General features: G+C 34.7%; 1 protein-coding gene across 1 annotated transcript in view; it reads right to left on the minus strand.

Annotated features, from left to right (window-relative positions):
- LMBR1 (limb development membrane protein 1) overlaps window positions 1-25225 on the minus strand; it is a 247807-nt gene that overhangs the window by 87564 nt on the left and 135018 nt on the right. The window contains exons 6-9 of the mRNA XM_004458598.3: window positions 17999-18125; window positions 16807-16875; window positions 15940-16004; window positions 11963-12035 (exon numbers count right to left, since the gene is read on the minus strand). Of these exons, the coding sequence (XP_004458655.1) occupies window positions 11963-12035; window positions 15940-16004; window positions 16807-16875; window positions 17999-18125 (334 nt within the window). The remainder of the gene's footprint in view (window positions 1-11962; window positions 12036-15939; window positions 16005-16806; window positions 16876-17998; window positions 18126-25225) is intronic.

Here is a 25225-nt window from a genome sequence, read left to right on the forward strand (position 1 = left end):
GGAGAGGTCTCTTATTTTATGCCTCCTTGAGGAATCACAAAACTCCACTCTTTGAAAGAGTTCTAGGAGCAGTAAATCACCTTCCCTCTGCACCTCCTCTCTCAGTTCTGTCCATCACCGAAGAGAGAGAAATCCAATACCCTCTCTCAGAGAACCAGAGGTCTCAAATGCACTGAAATGTTATATAGCATACCATATAGATATGTTATATATAGCATAAAATATAGATAAACTTATAAGTTTATCATTTTACTTGTGAATATATAACTGATATTTATAAGAGAATAGGGTTGAAGATAGTACAGAGACATTCAGGTAATATGATTCAAAGCTAGTAAAATTTAGTTACAAATTTAGTTTTGAGTTTCTATCAACCACAATAAAAAAGGGAAACAATTAATTTACAGAATCAATGATATTTCCAGGAGATTTACAGTAAGAAAGCACAGCATTTTAAAATTTTCAAGTTTCCTTGGAATAAAAAATTAAACTATATAATAATAAGAATATTTTACTTTTTATCCCAGTCCTTTATAAATTAAATAGTATGTACCTATAGTTAATGGTCATTTAATTTGCACATCTGCTAGTTAGAAATACAATTCCAAATTTCATTTCAGTCCTTATATTTGTAAAGAAGTATTATTCCAGTAAGCAGTTCAATGCTAGAAAAAATACTACAAGTGTTAAAAAGTTTTAAAGAGGGAAACGGACTTTGGCCCAGTGGTTAGGGCGTCCGTCTACCACATGGGAGGTCCGCGGTTCAAGCCCCGGGCCTCTTTGACCCGTGTGGAGCTGGCCCATGCGCAGTGCTGATGCGCGCAAGGAGTGCCGTGCTACACAGGGGTGTCCCCCGCGTAGGGGAGCCCCACGCGCAAGGAGTGCGCCCATAAGGAGAGCCGCCCAGCGCGAAGGAGGGAGCAGCCTGCCGAGGAATGGCGCCGCCCACACTTCCCATGCTGCTGACGACAACAGAAGCGGACAAAGAAACAAGACGCAGCAAAAAGACACAGAAAACAGACAACCGGGGGAGGGGAGGGGAATTAAATAAATTTAAAAAAAAAAAAAGTTTTAAAGAGAATAGATAATAGAATTGGCATTATTCTTGCTACCAATTTGAAATTAAGTAAAAAGACATAAATAACTACTCTGTGGGTATGATGCTGTAGCAGTTTGATATAGTTATGAATTCCAAAAATAGATACTGGATTATATTTGTAATCTGGTGTGTACCTGGGTGTGATTAAATTATGGTTAGGGCTTTGTTTGGGCCACATCATTAGGGCATTGAGTCTCCACCCTCTGGTGGGTGGGGACTCAGATAAAAGGCATGGCGAAGGACAGAGTTGAGGGTTTTGATGTTGGAGTTTAATGCTGAAGCCTTAAGGAAGTAAACTCACAGAAAAAAGAGGAACAAGCCCCAGGAAGAGAGGAAACCTGAACCAGGTAAATGCAAGCCCTGGGAAGAGAGGAACCCTGAACCCAGAGAGAAGCAAGACCCAGGAAGAGAGGAACCCAGGAAGCCTGAACCCTCACAGACACTGGCAGCCATCTTGCTCCAATCTGTGAAAATAGACTTTGGTGAGGGAAGTAACTTATGCTTATGGCCTGGTATCTGTAAGCTCCTATCCCAAATAAATACCCTTTATAAAATCCAACCAATTTCTGGTATTTCGCATCAGCACCCCTTTGGCTAACAAATACAGATGCCTACAAAGATCAATACAAATGTCTAGACCACTCAATGTATGATGTTACAAAGGAAAATAACTGAAGTGGTATTTCTGAAATGTGGTGCTTTTGTTTTTAGATGACACAATGCTAGGCACACAATAGTTTAATAAATATTAGCCAACTTGCATACAAAGATCAAGAATATATTCTGACTGTCCTTAAATGAATCATGCTTTTAAAAATGGCTAGATTCATCTAGAATAACACAATATTCAAAGACATTATTATCCCTTAATTTATGCTAATATTTCATTACCTAAGTGAGAAAAGTGAGCTTCTTTGGACAAACTACATCATCGTAAATGACCTGAAAGAAACTATGACAATTCATGATACACCTCAAACAAATACTGGAATGTTATGTGAATTTAAGTAGCACCAAAAAAAAAAAAAAAAAAAAAACACATCAAAATATCCTGAAGAACTGTGTCATCACTACTTTATTTCAAAATGGATCTAAAATGTTCGGTGTCAGTATTGTCTAGTCAATAAGTCAAATTGGTAGACAAAACCTGTTTGAACTAGTCACGAAAAAATAAAAAGGGATTCTCCAAGAAAACCACAAAGCAGCTCATTTAAGGTCAATTTAACGGTATTATTCTGTTTTTCTTCCAGCCCTGACATAAGATTTTACTACCTCAAAGGAAATTGTAAGAGTATCTATTTGCATTCCCCCTAGGTGATTGGCAGTTCAACACCAATTAGTTCAAAATTACACTGTTACTAGCATGCAATAAAAACAACACCTTTCATCTTTCTTACATAGGTAAGAATACCTGCAAGAGCCAATAACTTTGATCAAATAAGTATTTTTGATCCTGCCCCACCCGTCTCTTTGGATTCAGGAAAACTAATAGCTGAGGGCAATTTTTCCCAGCTTTATTCTTAAGCTGAAAAACTAGTGTGGTATTGAAAATATTTTGCTTCCAAGATAACAGAATTTCCCAAGTACAGCATTTTTCAATAACAACTGTCCTTATACGTTATACCTTGTCTTAATGCATTCATATGCCTTAAAATACTAATTATTTTTTCAGATGTTAAATGACAGATAATAATTTAAAATATAAAATGTGTTTTTAAAAATCAAATATATACCTCCAACTAGGTATACAATCAACTCAAATAACTTAAAGCAATAAACTGCTCCCTAAATAATTCAGTGCCCTAAATAATTAGATTTCCTAAGCTTAAGTCTCATAATGAATACTATTTGGGAATGGACACCTCTAATACAAACAAATTATTTTATTTATTCATTTATTATTCCTGCCCCATCCCCCTGTGGCTTGCTTGTTGTTTGTTCTCTGTGTCCATTCGCTGAGCGCTCTTCCGTGTTTTTACTTGTCTCCCTTTTTGTTGCATCACCTTGCTGAGCTGGCTCTCTGCCATGCTTGCGGGCCGGTGGCACTCTGTGGTGCTTGCAGGCCAGGCAGCACTCCCCAGCATTTGCAGGCCAGTGGCTCCCCACGGCGTGCAGGCAAGCCTGCCTTCACAAGGAGACCCCGGGATAAGAACCCAGGACCTCTCATTTGGAAGATGGGAGCCCAGCTGAGTCACAGCCACTTCCCTAAACAGACTATTTTTCATTTAACTTTTTAACTTTAGCATATAATCAAAACAAGTTGATTAACCCATTATCTAAGTAACTTTTTAAAAATTGATTACACTTATTACTTTAAATTTGACCAAGTGATTCTACTATCAAGAAGGTCACTCAAATACTTTTAATTATTCTAATAACTCACTTAGGCAAACAATTTTGTTTTTTAATACCCAAGAATCTTAATAACTCATATAGAAAACAGTCTTCATTTCCCTAAGCAAATAATACTTACCATATATTACAGAACCACTGCTCATCAAACAGACTCCAAAAAGCATTTGAAAACTAAAACTTGGACATTCAAATCTTTAATGTATCTATTACAGCATGGATGGACAAACACTGGTTATTACCTACAGAAGTGATAAACAACCCATAAATTCAGAAATTTTATTTTGATTTCTATTATCATTTTGCAACGCTAATACTTATTAGAATAATAGTTTCTACATACTTCAGACACACAAAAATGACTGAACATGGTTTTTGATATCTAATATTAATACAGCTAAGAAAATGCAAATATATTTTCCTCATTAATGACTGCAAGCAAGATAGAAAATATTAAATAATCAGCTTTAGGAACATTACATAAGGCAACATACAATTAAAGTAATTGTCTGTTGTGGGTTTTTCCCCCCATACTTTAGATATACACTAGTCATAGGTAGATCTTAAATTAGATAAAATTATTTTTTAACTTTAGTATTATATATGCTACTATTGAGCATATAATCATCCACATAGGTTGTGGTTGAAAAAGTAGTTCATGTATATTAAATTCATCTTCTATTAAAGAAATTTGGATAATTTATATAGAGCAAATTTTTGCTCTCTAAATTTCATAGAATATTTGGATATTTGATTGTTATATTATTTTATAGTTTGTTATTCCAAAATACTCCTCAGCTACTGATAAATATTATCCCATATCTCTTGGAGACTTGTCATTTCATCTTACAATAAATAATTTATTTAGGCCATATTTTATTTCTGTGAAAGTGATTAAATGAGCCAAGAAGTTGGATGAATTATAATATGGAATCTCTCACAAATTATTTCAGTCCCTTGGATCCAAATGTTGGTATCTTATTAGGAAGAAACCATTAATACTCTTCTAGATTAGCTCAGAAAATTAAGATAGCTTATCTACCACAGTATTGTCAAAAAAGGAGTCATTGTCAATATTTTTTACTACACATTTTCTTGATGAAAGCTGGTATATGATCACTTTCAAGCGGTGTCACTAAGTATATTACTTAATTTGAGATATTCTCACCTCACTGATACAATCAACAGTAAATAGTATTCTTAGAATGACCATTACTAGAATGTAGAAGAACACATAGAGAAAGTGAATATAAAAATAATTTAGGGGGCATAAGCTTTCTTATATCATTAAGCTTTTTACCTGAAAGACATCAAATAAGTAATGACCAAATTATAATAGCAAAGCTTGCCAGTGATGATGGGAAATGTCTCTAAATGGGATGCTACAACCACAAATATCATAAAACTTGGCATCTTCATACAGCTCCCTGGCAAACTCAGTTTAGTTATAAATAGCACAATTCAATGCTTCTGACAAGTCACTGAATAACATGAAAAGGTTGTATTTTTTTCAATCATTTTATTTAAGTACTGCAACCCAAAACTAAGCAAAAATGAAATAATTACAACTGTGTTCTTAAAAATAAAGAATAACAAGATTCAATTGGAAAAGAGTTTAAAAAAATGGAATCTGTAAGAATGTCAATGTTACAGAAAGTGATAAACTAACTTTCATCATAAAATGAAAATAGTATCTAAGAGAACTGAAATGAATTATTAAGTTCAAAAGGTTATAATATTTCTTAATAAATTATTAGCACATTAAAAGAACTGTAAAGGTTTTGAACTTAAACAACAACAAATAATTTCTATTCATTATGGAACTTCTAAAGTTACCCAGTACACCCATAGGCAATACACAAATGAAAGCTAATTATCTCAATTAATGTTACTGCATTATTTAAACATTAAAACATGTTAATGATATATGTAGCTTCTTAATCCTGAGAAGGAATTACCAAAAACTTTCTACCTCAATTAATGTAATGGGACTTTATGTTGGGCTACTTATTCTTTAGGGGCTTAGAGTAGAAATGGATTTTTTAAAAATACGTACAGCATCTTTATTATGAATAAAACTAGAAGCAAGATGTTCTTCAATAAGTGAATGGATAAACAAACAAGGGTATATGCACACAATAAAATACTCTTTAGCAATGAAAAGGTTTGAGTTCTGTAGGTACACAAAGACATGGATGAATCTTATGTGCATATTGCTAAGGAAAGAAGCCAATCTGAAAAAAGCTACATACTGTATAATTCCAATTATATTATATTCTGGAAAAGGCAAAATTATAGAGATGCTAAATAGGTCAGCAGTTACTAGGAGTTTGGTGGGGGGTAGTATCGAATACACGAAGCACAGAGTATTTTTTAGGGCAGAGAAACTAATTCTGTATGATACTCTACTAGTTGAAACAAGAAACTATGCTTTCATTAAAACCCATGGAACCTTACAACACTAACAGTGTACCTTTATGTATGCAAATTTTTAAAAATAATTTAGGAGGTTGGGAATCCCCGAATGGAAGGCAGAATAAGACAAAATAATCTAACTGTATTACAAATGGATGAAACAACCTCACTAGAGGGACTAGGAGAAAAAGTTCATGACTTAAGTAATTTTGAGTAGAGTCTGTAAGACCAAAGGCAATAGGAAATGCCCATAAGCACTGTACTGTAGTTGATAAAGTTATTTCCCCTGGAGATATGGGTTAACAATACTGAAACCACTTACATAAATACTGGAAATGAAAAATAAGGTAGATGAATGATGGATGGTGGGAGCCAGGTTTCTCACTGTTGAGAATAAGCAGTGGTTATTAGACAAATCTCCCATGTAGAAAGATTCCAAATCACATATGTAGTTATTTTACACGCAAGGAAATGGCACATAACTCCCCACACCTTGAGTTGAACTGTGTAGAGTGACTTCCTTCCCAAGAGTACAATAGGAAAAGGGAAAAGAGTAACTTTACAGTGGAGAAACCTGACAAATACTACCTCATCCAGGTTATCAAGGTTACCACCAAGAGCAATAATTCATATTCATAGTATGAGCCCTTGTAATGAAGTTATGAGAATAGCACTTTACCTCTGTGTCTTCCTCCTCAAAACCTATAATCTAATCATGCAAAACACATCAAAAAGATCCTGATTGAGGGACATTTTACAAAATACTTTACTCCTCAAACCTTTCAAGATCGACAAAAATAAGGAATCTGAGACTATCAAAAGGAGCCTAAGGCAACATGACAACTAAATATATAATGTGGAATACTTGTGGGGATCCTAGATCTGAATTATATTTTCAAAGGCTCTCTCTGCTTTGTAAGGGTAAAGGTAGGTGTAGAAAGGCCAGTTAGAAAACTATAGCAAAAATCTAATCAAGTGGTGATTGTTGCTCAAACCAGGGTAGTGGCCATGGTGGTGGTAAGAAGTGGTCAGATTCTGGATATATTTTGAAGTTAGAGTCAACAGCATTTGCTGATGGAATCCATGTGGGTAATTAAAAAACAAGACTTCAAGGATTTGGTCTAAGCAACTAGAAAAATGGACTTGCCAGTTATAGAGATGGGTAGACAGAAGAATTGAGGAGTAAGATCTTGAGTTTTATTTTGGAAATGATATATTTAAGATGCCTATTAGACACTCACATGGAAATGTCTAGTAGTTTGGAGTACAGATGAGAGGTCAGCAGCATATGGATGGTACTTAAAGCCATGAGAACAGATTAGATAACCAAGGGAATGAGTATAAATAAAGGAGATTTAAGATATGAGGCATGAGGCATTCTTTGTGAAGAAGTTATAGATACCAGAAAAAAAAAAAAACACCACAAAGTACATTGAAAAGAAGAAGCCCATTAAATAAAAGTACCAAAAGTGTGTTGCACTGAAAACCAAGTAAAAATACTTCAAAAAGGAAGTAGTGTAAAGATGTGGGCTGTGAAGTCACTGGCCAACTTGACAATAGCATTAAGGTAGAGAAGTGGAAGCAAGAGTGAGTTCAAAACAAAATGTGAAGCACAGAACCAAAATCAATGAGTATAGAAAACCTTATAGTTTGCTATAAAGAAGACAAAAGAAATAAGATCTCAAATTAGAGAAGATATGAGGATGAAAGAGAATTCTTTCTTTTCTCCCTTTTTTTAAATATTGGGGGAAACTACAGTATGTCTCTATGCTGAAGGAAATTACCCAACTGGGAAAAAATTTGACTATGCAAGAGAGGAGGTAGTATTGCTGGAGTAATGTCCTTGAATAGGTGAGAAGGGATAGAATCCCGCAGACTAGTAGAAGGTTGACTTCAGCCAGAAACATGGACAATTCACCATAAGAGAAAAGGTAGAGTATGTGGGGGAAGTTGCAAAGAAGTGAGTCAGTTTGAAGGAAAGAGACTGTGAAAATTCTCTTATGACTGCTTCTATTTTCTCAAAGTAGGAAACAAGGCTATCAGCAGAGAGTGAGGATGGTGAAGAAGGCTTGTGGAAAAAGAAGACATATAAATTAGTCATCCAGGAGAAAGGAAAGTAAAGTTAAGATAGTGGTCATAAACTTAAAGTAAGACTGAGCAGTATGGTCACTCAGCTGAAGAGGTGTGAGTACAGAGAGCATGAAGAGTGGAATAAAACCAATGTTGGGGTTTTGCCAGACATGAATACAAGAAAACAAGAAAAGGAAAAGGGAGTTGAGAGTGTATCCAAGAAATGGATTATAATAATGGACCAGAAATGTAAACGGTAAAAGGAAGTAAGAGTAAGAGAAATAGGGGTGGGGAACAGTAATAAAAAGTTGTCAGGACAAATAGTGTATTAAATCTCATTATTGAAGAACTGTAGAAGGTAGAGTACTAGAGCAAGTAAGCTGGAAAATAAGAGATGGTAGTTCGTGAGTGGGATGTTTGATTTTGAGATTATACAAGAACCTCTGTTACTGCTAATGAAAAGGCCTAGGTTATAATCCCAGGAGAGAGAGACTGAGGTAGGGTAGAAGACTAGATCATTAGAAAGGAAGAGGTCAAGGAACCTGGAAAGGTTATCTGTGTGGAAACTGAAATCCCCAAGAATTATGACAGGAATAGTATCAGAAAGAATAACAATGAACAAAGAGCTAAAATCTTCAAGGAAGGAAGAGAAACTGGATGACTAGAAAGGGGAGGAGTATTGGGGTCATAGTCTGATGACTTAAGAGTCAAAGTTGGGAGTTCTTGGAAAAGAGAAAGAATGTTTGAAAGCAACAAAAGGGAACAAGAGGACACCTTCTCAAACCTCAGGAGTAGAATGAAAGGGCTATAGGGAAAGCAATGTGTACTGGGAGAGCCAAGTTTCTACAGGCAAGATGGTGAAGGCTTAGGATACAAGAATTTTTCTGATGGGTAAACTCTTAGTTCCAAATGGCACAAGCATAAAGTTTCTAAACTTGGGGAGAGTTAGAAAATGGGATCAGAAACTGGATGGACAGAGACCTACAGGGAAGGAAGTCCAAGGTATGATGGACTTGACTATTACAAACAGGGGTAAATAGCAAAATGTATTCATTAGCCCTAATGGTCTCAAGACAGATAATGCAGTTGTCGCTGTGTGTTGAGGTGAGGGACAGGAACAAATGGGAATATTGCCACAATCTTGGTGAATTTCAGGAATATCTCTTTATTTCTTGTCATGATAATGTGGACACTAGGGAGGGGCTGTCTTAACCAACTGGTGAGGCACTCTGGAACTCCCTTCGCTCTACATGATCACATTAAACTGCTCCTCTCTATTTCTTCTTTTCAAATGTTTAAGAGCTAGATAAAATCTCTATAAGTGCTTGTCCTTTTTCTCTCTTCTTCAGTCTACTAGTCTGTGATTTTGGGACATAGTGTCTTAATTTACCTGTACAATGTCTAGTGGCTTGGAAGAAGATGCTCAACAGATTGAAAAGGGGAGAAGAAACAGAAGAGAGCAGACTGATATGATAATAAGATGGTTTCTTTAGGATATTGATAAGCATTGTAATAGTGCACAGTTTAACTTTATTTTATTAACATATATTATGAAGTAATAATATTAACAAGAGCAAAACCTTCCAAATATTTTAAGCCTCTAGCACCATCAAGTGTCAAAGAGGAGCAATGGAAAGTTATATTCATGCATACCATCGTAGAGCTATACTGATATTTTAAAAATTGGACACAAAAATCCAACTCCAGTAATATATAATTACCACAGTAAGTCATACTACTTTCTGGGGGAAAAAAAAATAGTGCTGTTGACACAATAAAGCAATTCTTGATTCTGTTTAAATGACACTTTTTTTTTTCAGAAAACTGTAAAAATGACCTCAGATATACATCAGATATCAAAACACACACAAAGAAAGGTATATTCAATATTTCATTAGTAAAACACCAAGTTTTTAATATTAGATCACCATTAATTCTGGTGATAAATCAACATTGTGATTTGTATTTTTTTTAAATCATTTACTTCAGTACTTTATAATTCCTTGTAATAGCCCAGAGTAAAAAATTTTAAATTCTACATTATTTTTTTATAACTTAAAATATAAATAATTGTTACAACAAAATACATATGCAATAACACTAGATTAAATAAAATCCATGGGAATGTTTTTTATTACTAAACTCTTATTAACTATACTTTCTTAAAAATTATAAAATATCATACTGATAAACATACTCTAATGAAACTCATAATTCCTACTCTGTATTAATCAAAATAGCCATTTTGCCATAGAATCATTTGTTATATCATAAACACAAATCCTCTAGCCTATTATTTTCCATCTGAAATAATCCGTAATGCTTAAGCAGCAGCAAACAGAAAAACCAAAATAATATCCTAATCTATCATGAATGCTTCACTGCAAAGATATTAAGACATCCTATCAAACAGAATAGTCATAAATAGTGCACAGCTTATCAAATGATAGAAAATTATATTTAGCATTAACTATTATATCATTCCTGCCCCTCTCCAAACACAAACTATCTCTTCTCTACTACTATTTCTATGTTAGTGGCGTATTTTCACTTGGCTTCATTTCATAATACATTTAGACTTTTACCAAGTATTTCTTTTTCACCTTATTTAGGTATAATGAACCAGTTTTGAATTTGGGCTACCTCATGATTTAGGAAGATCTAAGAGGGATTTTTTTTCTACTGTGGAAGGAGAAGGTGGTTTTGTTTCATTTCATTCAAATTCTTTAATTCGTGTAGTGCTATATTTTACCCTTTCTGCATCTTAGCCTCCTAATCGGTAAAATAGAAATAACATAAACTTCAGGCTGAAGCATAATCCCACACAAAAGCAAGTAGTTTGACAGCTTGATATTTATTCTTTACAATTCAGACATGTATTGCACAATAGTATGATTATCTAAATAAAACAAATTTATTACATTCGCTAATTTAATAAAACATCATAAAACTGAAATTAAATAGGCTTAAGTACTGAAGTTGCTTTACTAAGTTAGAAAAAAGATATATGTAATTCCAGTCTAAATGTTTATCTGTATCAAAGATACAAATATTACTGACAAGATTTCTCTAGAATAACTGCAATCTGAAATTCTTTGATCTAAGAACAAATATTATCAACACTTCTAAAAATGTTATCAACACTTCTGTGTTGATTTAAATTTGCTATTTGTAATTGAAGAAAGTATATTTCTTCCTATTTTTCAATAGTCGATACTTAAAGTAACATTCCAATTTATAACTATCCTTGAATTATAATTTTGAAATACAATTAGCTATTAATAATCTGATCTTGGTGGGAAATGTTTTTTCAGCATTTTTGAAGTACTATGCAAGAGAAGAGAATGAAGGGTGAATATCACTGAAGTAAAATTAAAAGATAATTGACCTAAACTATGTCAGTCCTCTGTTATACTCTCTTCCTTTCATAGGTTCTTCATTTGAGGTAAAATAATGATCCATAATTTAAAAACTAAACTTTAAATCTTTGACATGCTTACCTGGTTATCAGCTGATAATAAAACAGCATTTTCAAACAACAAAGTTTTTAAAGTAAAATTTAGGTCAAATTTACCACCTCAGTGTCAAAGAAATGCACTACATTTTACCTTTACAATTTCAAAAGGAGGGAGAAATGAAGTAGGGACAAAATAAAAAACAAAATCAATAAAACAACATGCAAATTGGCATAATCTCAATAGATATAAGTCAGTGTTTTAAAAACTATACATATATCAAGACACTGTAGGAGGTACACCTACCTCTTTAGTGGCCACTGTTTCAGAAGTGAACTCACCATGATAGGTTATAGCTAACTTAGGTTAGGGGGAGAAAACTGTAACTTTTCCAAAAGACCTCTAGTCTTAGGCAAACCTGTCTTCATCTGGGAAGTTAACATTGTACTTTTAACTCTTGACCTCTTGCCACACAGCACAAGATACTAAGAAGTTTATTTTTTCTCCCTAAATAACCTGTGTTTTAAAATTAAATCAGTTTTATGCTGGTCTAAATATGTAATATACCTACCATTTATTCGTCTTTGCAGTGCTTCTTCCTCTAGGGTAATAATATAAATTTGTTCATCCAGGTCCTCAAGAATCTAAATTTAAAAATAAAGTCATTGACTAGTGCAACATTACAAAGCCAGTGCCTTTGAAAATGTTTAGGCTATTTGCCCTATTATTTTGATAATATATTCATTCAAATTACTAAGAACCTAAAATAAAAACGCACAAACTACTCTATTTACAAATTAAGTAAATGTGTTTAATATATAAACACATCAAAAATTATTACAAAATCTACATGAATTGAAATTGGATTTTTTTTTAATACAAAGGATTAACCTAAAGAACTCTGCAACTCTCTCAATGGCAACCAAAAATAAGAATTTTTAAAAACCAGAAAACTTAAATATGGTAATACCTCTTTATGCCCAAGTCAACATTTTAGAGCTGGAAGAAATATATCATCCAGTCCAACATTTGTTTTCTCATTTATATTTACCTAAATAATATCTAAACCAAGAATTTCATAACTAAATCATTATCATACAGTATTTTCCATTACATCATCATCCTTATATACTAAAAACATTCCACAAATATTTAACATAGGTATTCTCAAAATCATCCTATAAAGAGAATATCTAAAGAAATGGTATCTTAAATAACAAACACTTACCATTAAGTTACATAACACTAGTTCAGAACAGAAAAAAAGAAAACACGAATCAATTACCAATTTGCTTAATTCTAGCTTTGTTAACATAGCTGTCCTTCTGTGAGAAGATTCTAAATCCCTATCATTCTAGCTCTGGGGAAAATCTGAAAGAGGCCCAGAGCTAATATCAACATTTTGTATCAGTCAAACCTAAACTTCCTATTCCCAGAAAAAATAAATTGTGAGAAGCAGGTAGATAGAAAAAGGATGGAAACCTTATATGCAAACTGACAAGGTATTTTCAGAAAAAAATTCCAAATCATGCAATTCCTATCAGTTATCAAATTTATATATTTTATATGAATTTTAGTTTAAGAAATCCAGTAATTCCCAGTCTTTTGACAAATATTTATGGTTTCTTATGACCTAGCAGTGAGTATACATGTGATATACCCTTGTGAAACCTAACATCTGGAGGAGAAAAGAAGTAAATAATAAAATAAGAAATTAAGAAATAAATTTTAAAATATAAATAATAAACAAAATACAAATAAATAATCACAAAGAATAATAATCCCATGAAGGAAGCAAAGAGGGTACAGTTCCTAGTAGGAAGAAAGAGGAAAGAGAGAACTACTTAAATAGGCTACCCAGGGAAGGTGTCTCTAAGGAGGTGACATTTAAACTCAAAACAGCCAGCCAGGTGTTAGAATGTATAAAGGTTCTGAGATAGGAAAGAACATGGTACATTGAAAGGATGGCTGGAATGCAGTGAAGCAGGAGTAATCCAAGATGGAGGAGGAGAGGAAGCAGGGACCATATATTTGTGGGCCATAATATGAAGTTTCTTTTCCATTAATACTTCTCATCACTTCTACCATTTGGATCAGAATTGACAACTTTTACTTTTCTTAAGGGCTAACACTTGCAAAGTGATTTTATCTTACTATGAAAATTGTCCAATTAAATTATTTATCACAATTGGTATTTTTTACATGTAAATAAATGACAATATTAGTGGCAAAGAAGTAGGTGTTAATGTGTGTTAAGTACTTATATGCCAAGCACTGTGTTAAAAGCTTGCAAGCATCAACTCCCTTGATTTCTACAACCCTATGAAGAATAGACTGTTATCATTCCCATTTTATATGCCAAGAAACAAGTTTGGCAAAGAAAAGTCATTTGTCTTCAAAGCCTGTGCTCTTAACCATACCACTATGGGCTAATGGAGACTGAAATATGGTAAGACATGGTCCTTGACCTCACACAGCCTCTATTCTAGTGTAACATGAAAGATAAGAGGAATTTAAAAAAAAAATAACTATAGTATTAAAATAAATGTCACAAATGAGGCCTAAATAAAATGTTATAAAAGTTCAGAGGAAGAAAGATTTCTTCTAGTTAGGGAGAAAAAAAATATGATAAGTATTTTTAACAGTAGTAGCATTTGACCTCACTCTTAAAATAGAAACTTAAATTACTGAAAGGAGTAAAGGGATTTCAATCAGAGGAAATGATGAACAAAACACACAGAGGTAGAAAGGTACAAAGTAACCTCAGCAAAAAAATGTTCTACTGCTCAGGAGTTTATGGCAGAAAAGTGTAGTGATCCAGAGCTTAGGCTCCGAAAATCAAATTCTCTGGGTTTGAACTGTGGCTCCACTACCCACTGAATCTGCGCTCTTGTACAAACGTTCTTTTACATGCCTGAACTTCAGTTTATTTATCCATAAAATAAGAATACCACCACCTAATTTATGGCTTTGTCATTGTGATTAAATGAAATTATGCACATAAAATATAGTGCTTATAGCAAGCTAAGAACATATACTCAATAATTCAATAATCAGAACAAGAAAAGAGGCAAAGATAATTAAAATTAGCTTGGGGAGGGGAGATAAACAAGTGATTTGAAGTTATATAAGTGAGTTTTCAGCTCCATGGGCTATTCGATGATAGCAATTACAATTTACTATAGTTTGTTTTCTTATCTTTCACTAGACCTGAAGTTCAGAAGTGATGTTTAGGAGAACAGAGTATAAATGGACAGAACTTCAAATATTTGCCTATATTAGGGCACAGGAAAAGGAGGAAGAGACAAAAAGAAAAAAGAAAACAGTAAGAGAATTAGGAAGAAACTAAATGAATGCAGCATCACAAAACCTTAAGAAGGAAGTGAATTTTAAGATTTACAGTATGTGTGTTGTATTCATGTGCATTTATATATCAAGCATGAAATTAAAATATATTTGTAAAAAAGAAATGACGAGATTATTTTTCACTTATGAAAAATAATTTTCAAAATTAAGTAAGCATTCAGTAAAAAAATATCTATTATGCTATTTCCTCAATTTTTCCCCCAATGAATCATCTTGATGGAGAAGACCAACACATAATCATAACAATGTAATAAGTATTACTAGTGAGATACAATAAAAGGGAATATAATAAACACAGAGGAATGAGTTAATTATTTTTGCTTAAAGGAGAAGTGAGGCAAAGTTCAAAGAAATTTAGTGAATACAGGTGATATTTGAGCTGGGCTTAAGAAGGTCGTTAAGTAGCCAAACTAGGTTCAAGGCATTCCAGGAAGAAAGGCCCTAGATATATCTAAGTATGTTAAAACATACAGCCTCTTCGGAGCACAGCAAGTCAGCTGGTGAGTCTACAATTAGAGACAATGGAGGGGGTAGTTAGAAGTCAATTAAACGTGGTTGTCAAAGGTCTTGTAACATATGACTAGTTTCGACTCAAAGTCTGTAGCTAAGGGGGAATCCATGAAAATAATTTAAATGATAATTCCCTAGGTGTAGCAAAGAATTATTTTCAGATTATTAAATATTTGACAAAATAGCCAAAGAAACTTAGGGTCAAATCAGAACTATTACCAATTGAGCATCAATTAAAAATGAAGACATAGTATTTCTGAGTGTAAAGGAAAAGGAAAATTCAATTAATCAAGATCTGATAGACAAGAAAACTTTCAGAAACATTAGTTTTGAAATTAAAACCTATGCGTGGGAATTATTGAAACATAACAGAGTTACTGTTTGATATAAGGCACAGACACCTGAAATAACTGTAAATATTTACAAATACACCTTAAAATTTGCCAGAGGAATTTTCATCTGAACACCTATGGTTAGAATTTTTAAACCAAAACCAAATGTGGTTTCCAAAGATAAAAAAGATTAAAACAAAAATAATAGTAACAATAATGTGGATTGTAGACCCATAAAAATATTCTTAGTAGGTTACTAAATGCTAGTTCATAATTAAAAAGATACTCAAATCCAAAACATTTACTTAATAAATAAAATTATTTATAATGAAATACTTACTGTTGGCTTCACTAATAACTGGCCCATTACTGTAAACATACGGGAAAGACCAACTGGTGTACACACTGCAGAAAGAAGATTGCCAAAAGAGAAAACTGTATTTCAGAGTTAGGATGATAAATTACTGCTCCATAAAGAATAAAGCAAACTTAAAAGATTTTTGTTTTAAGAAAATTCCTGTCTCAAATTTAGATTCCCTCAGTGTTTGTCACAGAGCACTTCAACTTCATTAAAAAAGCAGCAAGATGGGATAATATTAGGAAGATGGGCATTACTATATTTAGTGAAAGATATGTAAAGACTAAAGAAGGCTTAGAATATTCAAGATTCTACCAGTTCAAAGATAATAAATATTTTAGCTTAAAACAAATTTTAAAAAGCATAAACAACAGATTAAACTTCAAGTAGCAATAGATTTGAGAACCAGATAAGAATATTTAAAAGTGATAACTATAATTTTAAGTCCTTTTAGCTACATTTCTCTACTTATACTAGTCCTGAGATATTCTATGATGCCTCAACTATAACAAAACAAATTTTGAAGTAAAAACCACAAATTTGTCAGACAGAATTCTACAATTACTATTGATTCTGGTATTACGACAGGAGTGTGTGGGTGTGAGTGTATGTATGTGTGTTACCTCTAAAACCACATGAAAAAGGCTTTCTTTAGAGAATGTCAAAAGTATTTTATTATTTCGAGGCATCAGTTCATCAAAGTTTATCTTGACCAATAAAAAAGTAAGAGCCAACTTCAAAAAAATCTTCAAGCTATTAAGGAATTTTATCAGAAAACTTTTCCATAAGTTTTCCAGAACACATGACGACTTTATTTTCCTATCAATATTAAGTCAGAAAAATACTTACAGAGAAGTAACAAGCATCCCATCAATGAGATACAGGAATATAAATAGGGCAGGTAAAACTCCCAGAGATCTAAAAAATATATAAATATATTTCAACAAATCTAAAATCCTATATATTAAAATGTAGACTAACTATAGTAAACATCATAATTGACAATTTAAGTCAAATATATTATATTAAACAATATATTTGAATTCACTGATTTATTTCTACATTGTATTTTCAAATGATCTAAAACAGAATAGGAAATAACCTGTCCTAGTTTGAGTCTTCTGTAGACCTCAGAAAATTATGTTCTTAAGCTAACCCATTCCTGTGCATGAAAGCCTATTATATGTGGGGCCTTTTGGTTAAATTCAGTTGAGGGATCTTTTGATTAAATCGCTTCACTTAAGAGCCTTTAATCAGATTGTGGGATCCAAAATGGATCTTAATCCATTTTCTAGAGTCTTATATAAATGGAGACACAGAGAGAAAGAGAGCTGCTGCCATTTTTACCTTGCTATGTAAGAAAGGACTCCAGGATTGCCTACAACTGTAGAAAGAAAGAAACCCCAAGAAACTGAGAGAGAGGCTGGAGGCTGGAGGCTGGAATCAGTGGAGACCAAAAGCAAAGAGGAGGGAGAGACAAGCCATGTGCCTGATCACCCACAGCTGAGCTCAGAGAGAAAGTGAGCCTGGAGGGGCAGGCAGGGACCTCACCAGACACCGGCCTCCATTTTGCCCTGTGGCAAGATTGCAGAATTGCCAGCAGCCAAATTTGGTGAGAAAGCATCTCTGCTGATGCCTTAATCTGGTCATTTTCATGGCCTCAGAACGATTAGCTTTTAGCCAAAAAATCTCTATTGTAAAAGCCAATCCATTTCTGGTACTTTGCTCCCAGTATCTTTAGCTAACTAAAACATAACCCTTCACAAAATCTGTTTGGAGGGAGAAATACAAAAGTTTCCAGGGAATTTTAAGACTAGAAACAATTAACAAAACAAAATCCAAAAGCTCCTTGCACATTCTACATCTATAGGAGACATATGAATATTTCTTTTCTTAAACATGTCAAAAGATTTCTTAATTCTGAAAATTAATATCAAGGATTAACTTTACAAAAAATCATTAAAATGTTTTAGAATGTGTAATTATATCCCAAACTAGAGTCCTCATTATAGAAACTGGTTTAAACAGATATATCTCGTACCATATAAAGATTCCATACTTGCAGCATCATTGTCAATAAGTGCAGAAGCTACCCATACTATTCCAAGAATAAGTAATGCAAGAAGAATAAGCATGACCAGCGTTTCCAAAATTCGGGCTCGGATACCCTGGAATGATATAATAAAGATATCATTTTCAAACTTTATTTCATTTGATAAACAACTACATTTCTGCCCATATAAAAGCATAAAATAATACTTTGAAAGGGGAAGATTTATACTTACTAACAAAAAGAAAACACTGTATACTTACAGTTAATAATGTTTAGAATAACTTTATTTTTCAGGATTACGGAAAATACTATTAAGCTTGGAATAAAGTACAAAAAAAAAAGAACTTCATAGAAATGATTTTGCAGAACCATTTTAAATGACTGTCTTTACTAACAGTTTCTACCAAGAAAGTAGATTAACTAATTTTATCTGTGATTCTAAACAAGGTCATATAAGACTAATTATGGCATGCAAAGAAACAGTTTAGTGAACATTAAACTTGGTAAAAGCACAATGCCCCATTTTACTTAAGAACACCATTTTCCATTATAATAAATTCTATATAGTTCTTTACAGCCTACAGAGCCCTCAAGTGTGCAGTTGAAGAATTGCTTTTTTTAACCCCAACTTTATAAACTCATATGGCTATTATTAATATGAATTATATCACTCCTTTCTTCACATTAGATAGAATTTTCATTAGTCCATGAGGCTAGAATATACTAAAGAATCATTATGCACAATTTTGTTTAAAGTGTAAAACAAATTCAGGGTCAAATTGGAGGCCAGTCTTTTATACTTAAATGCAATTAGACAAGGCAAAAAAAAATAACTTCCTTATACTCCTGAAAAATCACCAAATAACTGAGTCTGTACATAAATTTCAAGATACATATTGGTATTTTATACTGTAATGCATTAATCTACATCTAAAACAACAAAAAATAAAATCATAAGTGAATATATACCTAATAAATCATGTAACCTTTCCTTTCACATTAAAAATAGTTTAAAAGCGTGACTTATAAAGATCTAAATCATACTCATTGCAATTTTGCCACTAATATTAACTAATAAAGTTTTTTTCTAATTTCTGAATTAAGGAGTATATTGTACTTAAATCATAGCATCCAGTTCTTCAAATTCAGTAGTGAGGAAAGAGAATGTCCTAAAGTCACAAATAAGTATTCCTAGACCCAAATGGCATGATCTCACAGTTGAAGTGGCTGTTTTTTCCTCCAACATTAGCACGGTCTTACCACAGGGGCTGCCCTTGGCAGAAATAAAACACTTCATTAAATATGGACATCAGCTCACCTTAAGTTTTGATAGCAAGGGAAGTCAGTGAACCAGAATGAATTAGGCTTACATTTTATTTAATATATTTAACAATTATTATTATTCAAGTGACTAATATTATTATTCAAGATGAAATATGTATAGTCACAAAGTATGCTACAACAAAAAAGACTACTACTACTTTGCTAAAGAACCTTCTGAACCTCCATTTTACAACTTTAAAACTCTTCAGGATACCAAAACAGAACCACCTTTTCTTTCCCTACCTCTGAGCACAAACCCTCCCTCTTTCTGAGCAGCTTATAAGGAATATATGAACTAAATAGTAGGGCTCCCAAAACACATAACACAAGCATTTCAAGTGGTATGATGTATAAACTAAATTGTATCACAGAATAGCAGTGTTAAGTTATATAATGTGGGAGCTAAACACTAGGGCTCCTTGGAATGAGTTGAAACCCACTGTCCAAAACATATAATGTATAGTGTTTTAATAATATGTGTTATAATTATTACGAAAACAATTAAAATAATGTAACAATAATATGTTATAGTAATAATAAATGTTAAGCAATCACCTTAACGTTTACACAAATATTTCTTAGCAATAAATTTTGTTTTTCTTCAAATATGCTTCTGTGTGCTCCACAGGTCTCTCACATTTTTGCAAGTCTTGGGAGCAGAGGCATTGAAGATCCTTGTTCAGAACTATCTTCTCAAGTATGTTTGTAAAGTAAACAGCCTTGAAAAATAGAGATATTGCCACTTTCTGAAGAAGAGAATAGGTGTGTTTACTATCTAGTATCATAAAGATACTGTCATTCTCCAGAGCAAAAGCCAGGCGAGTTTGCTTGCAGTCAGTTATATAATTTGCACTGCCCCTGTGGGACTTGGGGGATAAAGAGAACAAACAGGAAGCTCATACATTTATAGTGCTATGAATAACAAAGTCCTTTGCTTCTGACCTAGTAATCTGATGTCTCCAGCTGGCATTCCTGAAACTGTGGGAGTCTAAATTGTTACCTTGAAAGTAGGATAAAATCGCAGACCCTTCACAGTTCTTGACAACTTCTGGTGGCAAGGATGGGATACTAAAAGAAACAAGGCTTTGGGGAAGAGGAGTAACAATGGCCCACACAGGTTGGTTTAAGGGATATGGGAGGACTCCCCAGGATCCAGTAATGAATGTTCTCACCCAACTAAGCAAGTGGGGAAGAGAAAGATTCCTGACTGTTCTGTTAGTACATGTCTAGAGGCTCATCTGTGAAAGGGAGGAGTAAAACCACAGAAACAGTGGTTTGATTGTAACACTCTCCTATGAGCAGAAACAGGAAGGAATGTTTTCATGACAGCATAACAGCAAGTTCTGCAACTAAAAGGTAATGTGAATTGGGAAACGGACTTTGGCCCAGTGGTTAGGGCGTCCGTCTACCATATGGGAGGTCCGCGGCCTCCTTGACCCGTGTGGATCTGGCCATGCGCAGTGCTGATGCGCGCAAGGAGTGCCTTGCCATGCAAGGGTGTCCCCCGCGTGGGGGAGCCCCACGCGCAAGGAGTGCACCCGTGAGGAAAGCCGCCCAGCGTGAAAAGAAAGTGCAGCCTGCCCAGGAATGGCGCCGCCCACACTTCCCGTGCCGCTGACGACAACAGAAGCGGACAAAGAAACAAGACGCAGCAAATAGACACCAAGAACAGACAACCAGGGGAGGGGGGGGGAATTAAATAAATAAATAAAGTCTTTAAAAAAAAAAGGTAATGTGAATGTAGATACTGAATCGAGGAATCCCCAAGAAGAAATAATGGTATTAAGAATTAGGATATAGATCTTTTTGTGAATCAAAGACACAAAAAGTTTGTTTTAGCTCTGAGCAGCCACTAGGCCACTTGCTTAATGGCTTGGACCACTTACTTTCCCATGCTCTCTGGTCCCTCCCTTTCCCCTACTCTGAGGCTTTAAGGAAAAAGTTGACTGGGGCACAGCAAAGGTTTCCCTGTTCCCAGGGGGAAATTAAAGCAATGCATACCCATCTGAGTATGCCATGGTCTGTGGGGAAGAAAGGGACTCAAACTTTTATGGGTCTGTTGGATACAGAAGCCAAAGTCACCATCCTACCAGGTGCTTCACAAAAGATTGTGAAGTCAATACATTTAAGAATGTATTGTGGGTGGCAGACTTGGCCCAGTGGATAGGGCGTCCACCTACCACATGGGAGGTCCACAGTTCAAACCCCAGGCCTACTTGACCCGTGTGGAGCTGGCCCACACGCAGTGCTGATGCGCGCAAGGAGTGCCGTGCCATGTAGGGGTGTCCCCCATGTAGGGGAGCCCCACGCGCAAGGAGTGCGCCCCGTAAGGAGAGCTGCCCAGCGTGAAAGAAAGTGCAGCCTGCCCAGGAATGGTGCCGCACACACGGAGAGCTGACACAAGATGACGCAACAAAAAGAAACACGGATTCCCATGCCACTGACAACAGAAGCAGACAAAGAAGAAGACGCAAAGAGACACAGAGAACAGACAACCAGGGTGGGGGGGTAAGGGGAGAGAAATAAATAAAATAAATAAATCTTTAAAAAAAAAAAAGAATGTATTGTGAAGAATGAAATTTTTTAAAAAAATAGACAAATATGAATAATTATGTTTATGGTTACAAATGAAAACACAATGCCAAAAAATATTTTTGAAAGAGAAGCCATTTAATTACAGTAATTCTATATTATCTTATAAAGATCTAGACATTTAGATGAGAGAAAAGAGTAAAGAAAAATTAATTTTAAATAGTGGTTTAAATGGTATTTCCTTTTTTAACTCTTATAAAAGAGAAATCTAATTTAAAGAATGCTATTTAAAAACATAACTTTACCACTAGTAGAATCAAATTAATATTACTGGGGAAGCGTAATAGGCCCAGTGGTTAGGGCGTCCGTCTACCACATGGGAGGTCCACGGTTCAAACCCCCGGCCTCCTTGACCTGTGTGGAGCTGGCCCATGCGCAGTGCTGATGCGCGCAAGGAGTGCCCTGCCACGCAGGGGTGTCCCTGGGTAAGGGAGCCCCACGTGTAAGGAGTGCACCCCATAAGGAGAGCCGCCCAGTATGAAAGAAAGTGCAGCCTGCCCAGGAATGGCGCCGCATACACGGAGAGCTGACGCAGCAAGATGACACAACAAAAACAAACACAGATTCCCATGCCGCTGACAACAACAGAAGCGGATAAAGAACAGGCAGCAAATGGATACAGAAAACAGACAATCGGGGGGAGGGGGAGAGATTAATTAATTAATTTTACCTTCTAAAATACTAGAGAAATCATTAAAAATAGAAAACACATATAGCAAAATATTAATAAAGCAAAATACATTACAAATATAGAAACAAGGAACCAAATATAACCACTATAACCCTAAATATGAAATAAGTCAAAAAACAAAATCCAATTGTCAAGAGACATTTAAAATAAAGTGTTACTAAAAAATAAGATTAAAAAAGGATGATAGATTATTAAATAAATGCAAGAAAAATGTAATGGGTGGCTCTAATAACATAGGGAAAGAATGCAAAGCAAAAAACATTACATGGAACAAAATACGATATCTTATGTTGATAAAAGTTACTATCCACTATAAAATATAATCAAGTGTATTCTATTTTTTTAGCTTAAATGGCAAATAATAGAGCTTCATTGTTATTGTTCATTATACTATCTAAAAATATGCAGAAAACCTTTATTCTTTATAACTTGCTTATGTTTACGCAAATTTTACATTTTGAAACTATGCATTTAAAAATAAAAAATTCACAATGAACATTATAAGAATCATGAACTTTTATAGGCAGCTGCTGCTCAGTGAACAACATCGGCTTCCAACTTTACCAAACCATCAGTGAACCAAGCCCAGGCATTCAGAGGAATGCCTGTGAACTGAGGGCCCCACTGAGCCAGAGGCTTTTCATCAGCAGTAGAGTAGGGGATAAGGTTTCTCCCAAGGAGTAGCTGCCACTTTTTCATGAGATGCCGCTAAGGCCAAGAGCTCTTGAATGTACCATTTCCCTTTGGAATTTGAATTGCCCCAGCCCAAAATAGGATAGCAGCATCATAAGGCCCAGTGAATCAAAGGCTGGAGAGTCACAATGCCACCAAAAGTCAGGGTATCAATTTCAACAAAAGCTTACAGCAGGTTAATACCAGCCTGTTTCGCAAAGGGGTACACTTGGTGACTGTGTCAGGCAGGTGGCGCTACTGTACTAGGAAATCGCCTCTCTGAGTATTGTGGTAGTCTTTAAGTCTAACTAAAATGGAGATTTTTCTCTTCTCCTTGTGGGATTCTACATAGTTTCTTTTGAGCGAGAAGCAGGCAAGTATTCACAGTACAAAATGCAAAACATCAATACCAATGATGAATTCAGCAGTGGAAGCCACAACATTAGTATATTGAATTGGACTTCCCTTTCCACTGCGAATCTTGCTTTCTGCTTTTGAAACTCCTTGACTTAGCAACCATAGTCACAATGCCTTTTGCGGGGTGGGGATGGGAAGGCCAGACCTGCTGCCCCTCTGTCCTGCTAACATCCCTCCCACCTCCCACAAAAGGGGAATGAACAATTACCAAAGCAGCATTCAACCTCATTAGTAGGTAAGACACCCTTACTTCCCTTGCTCTTCCAAAAAGTCGTATCTCCATTAGTGTCCCATCTCATTGCCAAAACTGTCAGATCTGCGGCTTGCAGTGCTGATTATACTCACTATAATTTGTTACTATCAACTCTACTCATATTCTTACATTTCCAATCCCCCTCATTAAACATTCTCCATATTTTTAGCATCAGCTCTCCCTTTTCAACCCACATTCTATCTCCTAGTAACCTATACTTCATAGTTTAACTCCAGGAGTTTACTCATCATATATTTAGTTCATATTAGTGAGACCATACAATATTTAGCCTTTTGTGTCTGGCTTATTTCACTCAACATAATGTCCTCAAGTTCATCCATGTTGTCATATGCATCCCAAGTTCATTTTTCTTACAGCTGAACAGTATTCCATTGTATGTATATACCACACTTTGTTTATCCATTCATTGGTTGATGGACACTTGGGTTTTTCCATCTTTCAGCAATTAGAAATCAACTACTTTTATAGCACATAATAAGCAAGTCTGCTCTTTGTCGCCAAGGAAGCCATTACTTCATCCCTCAAGGTTACTCACTATAAATACAACACTAACAAATGGCCCAGGTAAAAAGCAGACAGGACCTTATATTCTTGGCATACCCAGTAAGAACATGCAGGAATGCTCAGGGCCCATGGTAGATTGTCTCTCCAAGGACATATATCACTGTGTGACTGATCAAGAAGGAAAATAAAATATTAATAAGGAAATACAGGATCTGAAATATAATTAATAAGCCTTAATAAATTAATTTTTAATTTAATAAAATTTTAATTTTAATAAATTAATCACCTATAGGTAATATATATTTGTTTCAATTACTCCAAGAAAATTTGTAAAAATTAATTATTAATTAGACATTAGGGCACAAAAAATAAATCAAATTCTAAAACATAAATTTCCTTACCTGAACATACTACATTAACAATAAAGAACAAATTAAAATATCTGAACACAACAAATTAACAATAGAGTTTAAATTAAAACATGCAATTGCAATTACAGACAATTTAGAAAATGATGAAAGAAGAATTTTTTAACAAAACTTTTCGGGGAAGCGGACTTGGCCCAGTGGTTAGGGCGTCCGTCTACCACATGGGAGGTCCACAGTTCAAACCTTGGGCCTCCTTGACCCATGTGGCGCTGGCCCATGCGTAGTGCTGATGCACGCAAGGAGTGCTGTGCCACGCAGGGGTGTCCCCTGCGTAAGGAGCCCCACGTGCAAGGAGTGCACCCATAAGCAGAGCT

This window comes from Dasypus novemcinctus, chromosome 5 (assembly GCF_030445035.2).
Source record: "Dasypus novemcinctus isolate mDasNov1 chromosome 5, mDasNov1.1.hap2, whole genome shotgun sequence".
NCBI classification, from domain to species: domain Eukaryota; kingdom Metazoa; phylum Chordata; class Mammalia; order Cingulata; family Dasypodidae; genus Dasypus; species Dasypus novemcinctus.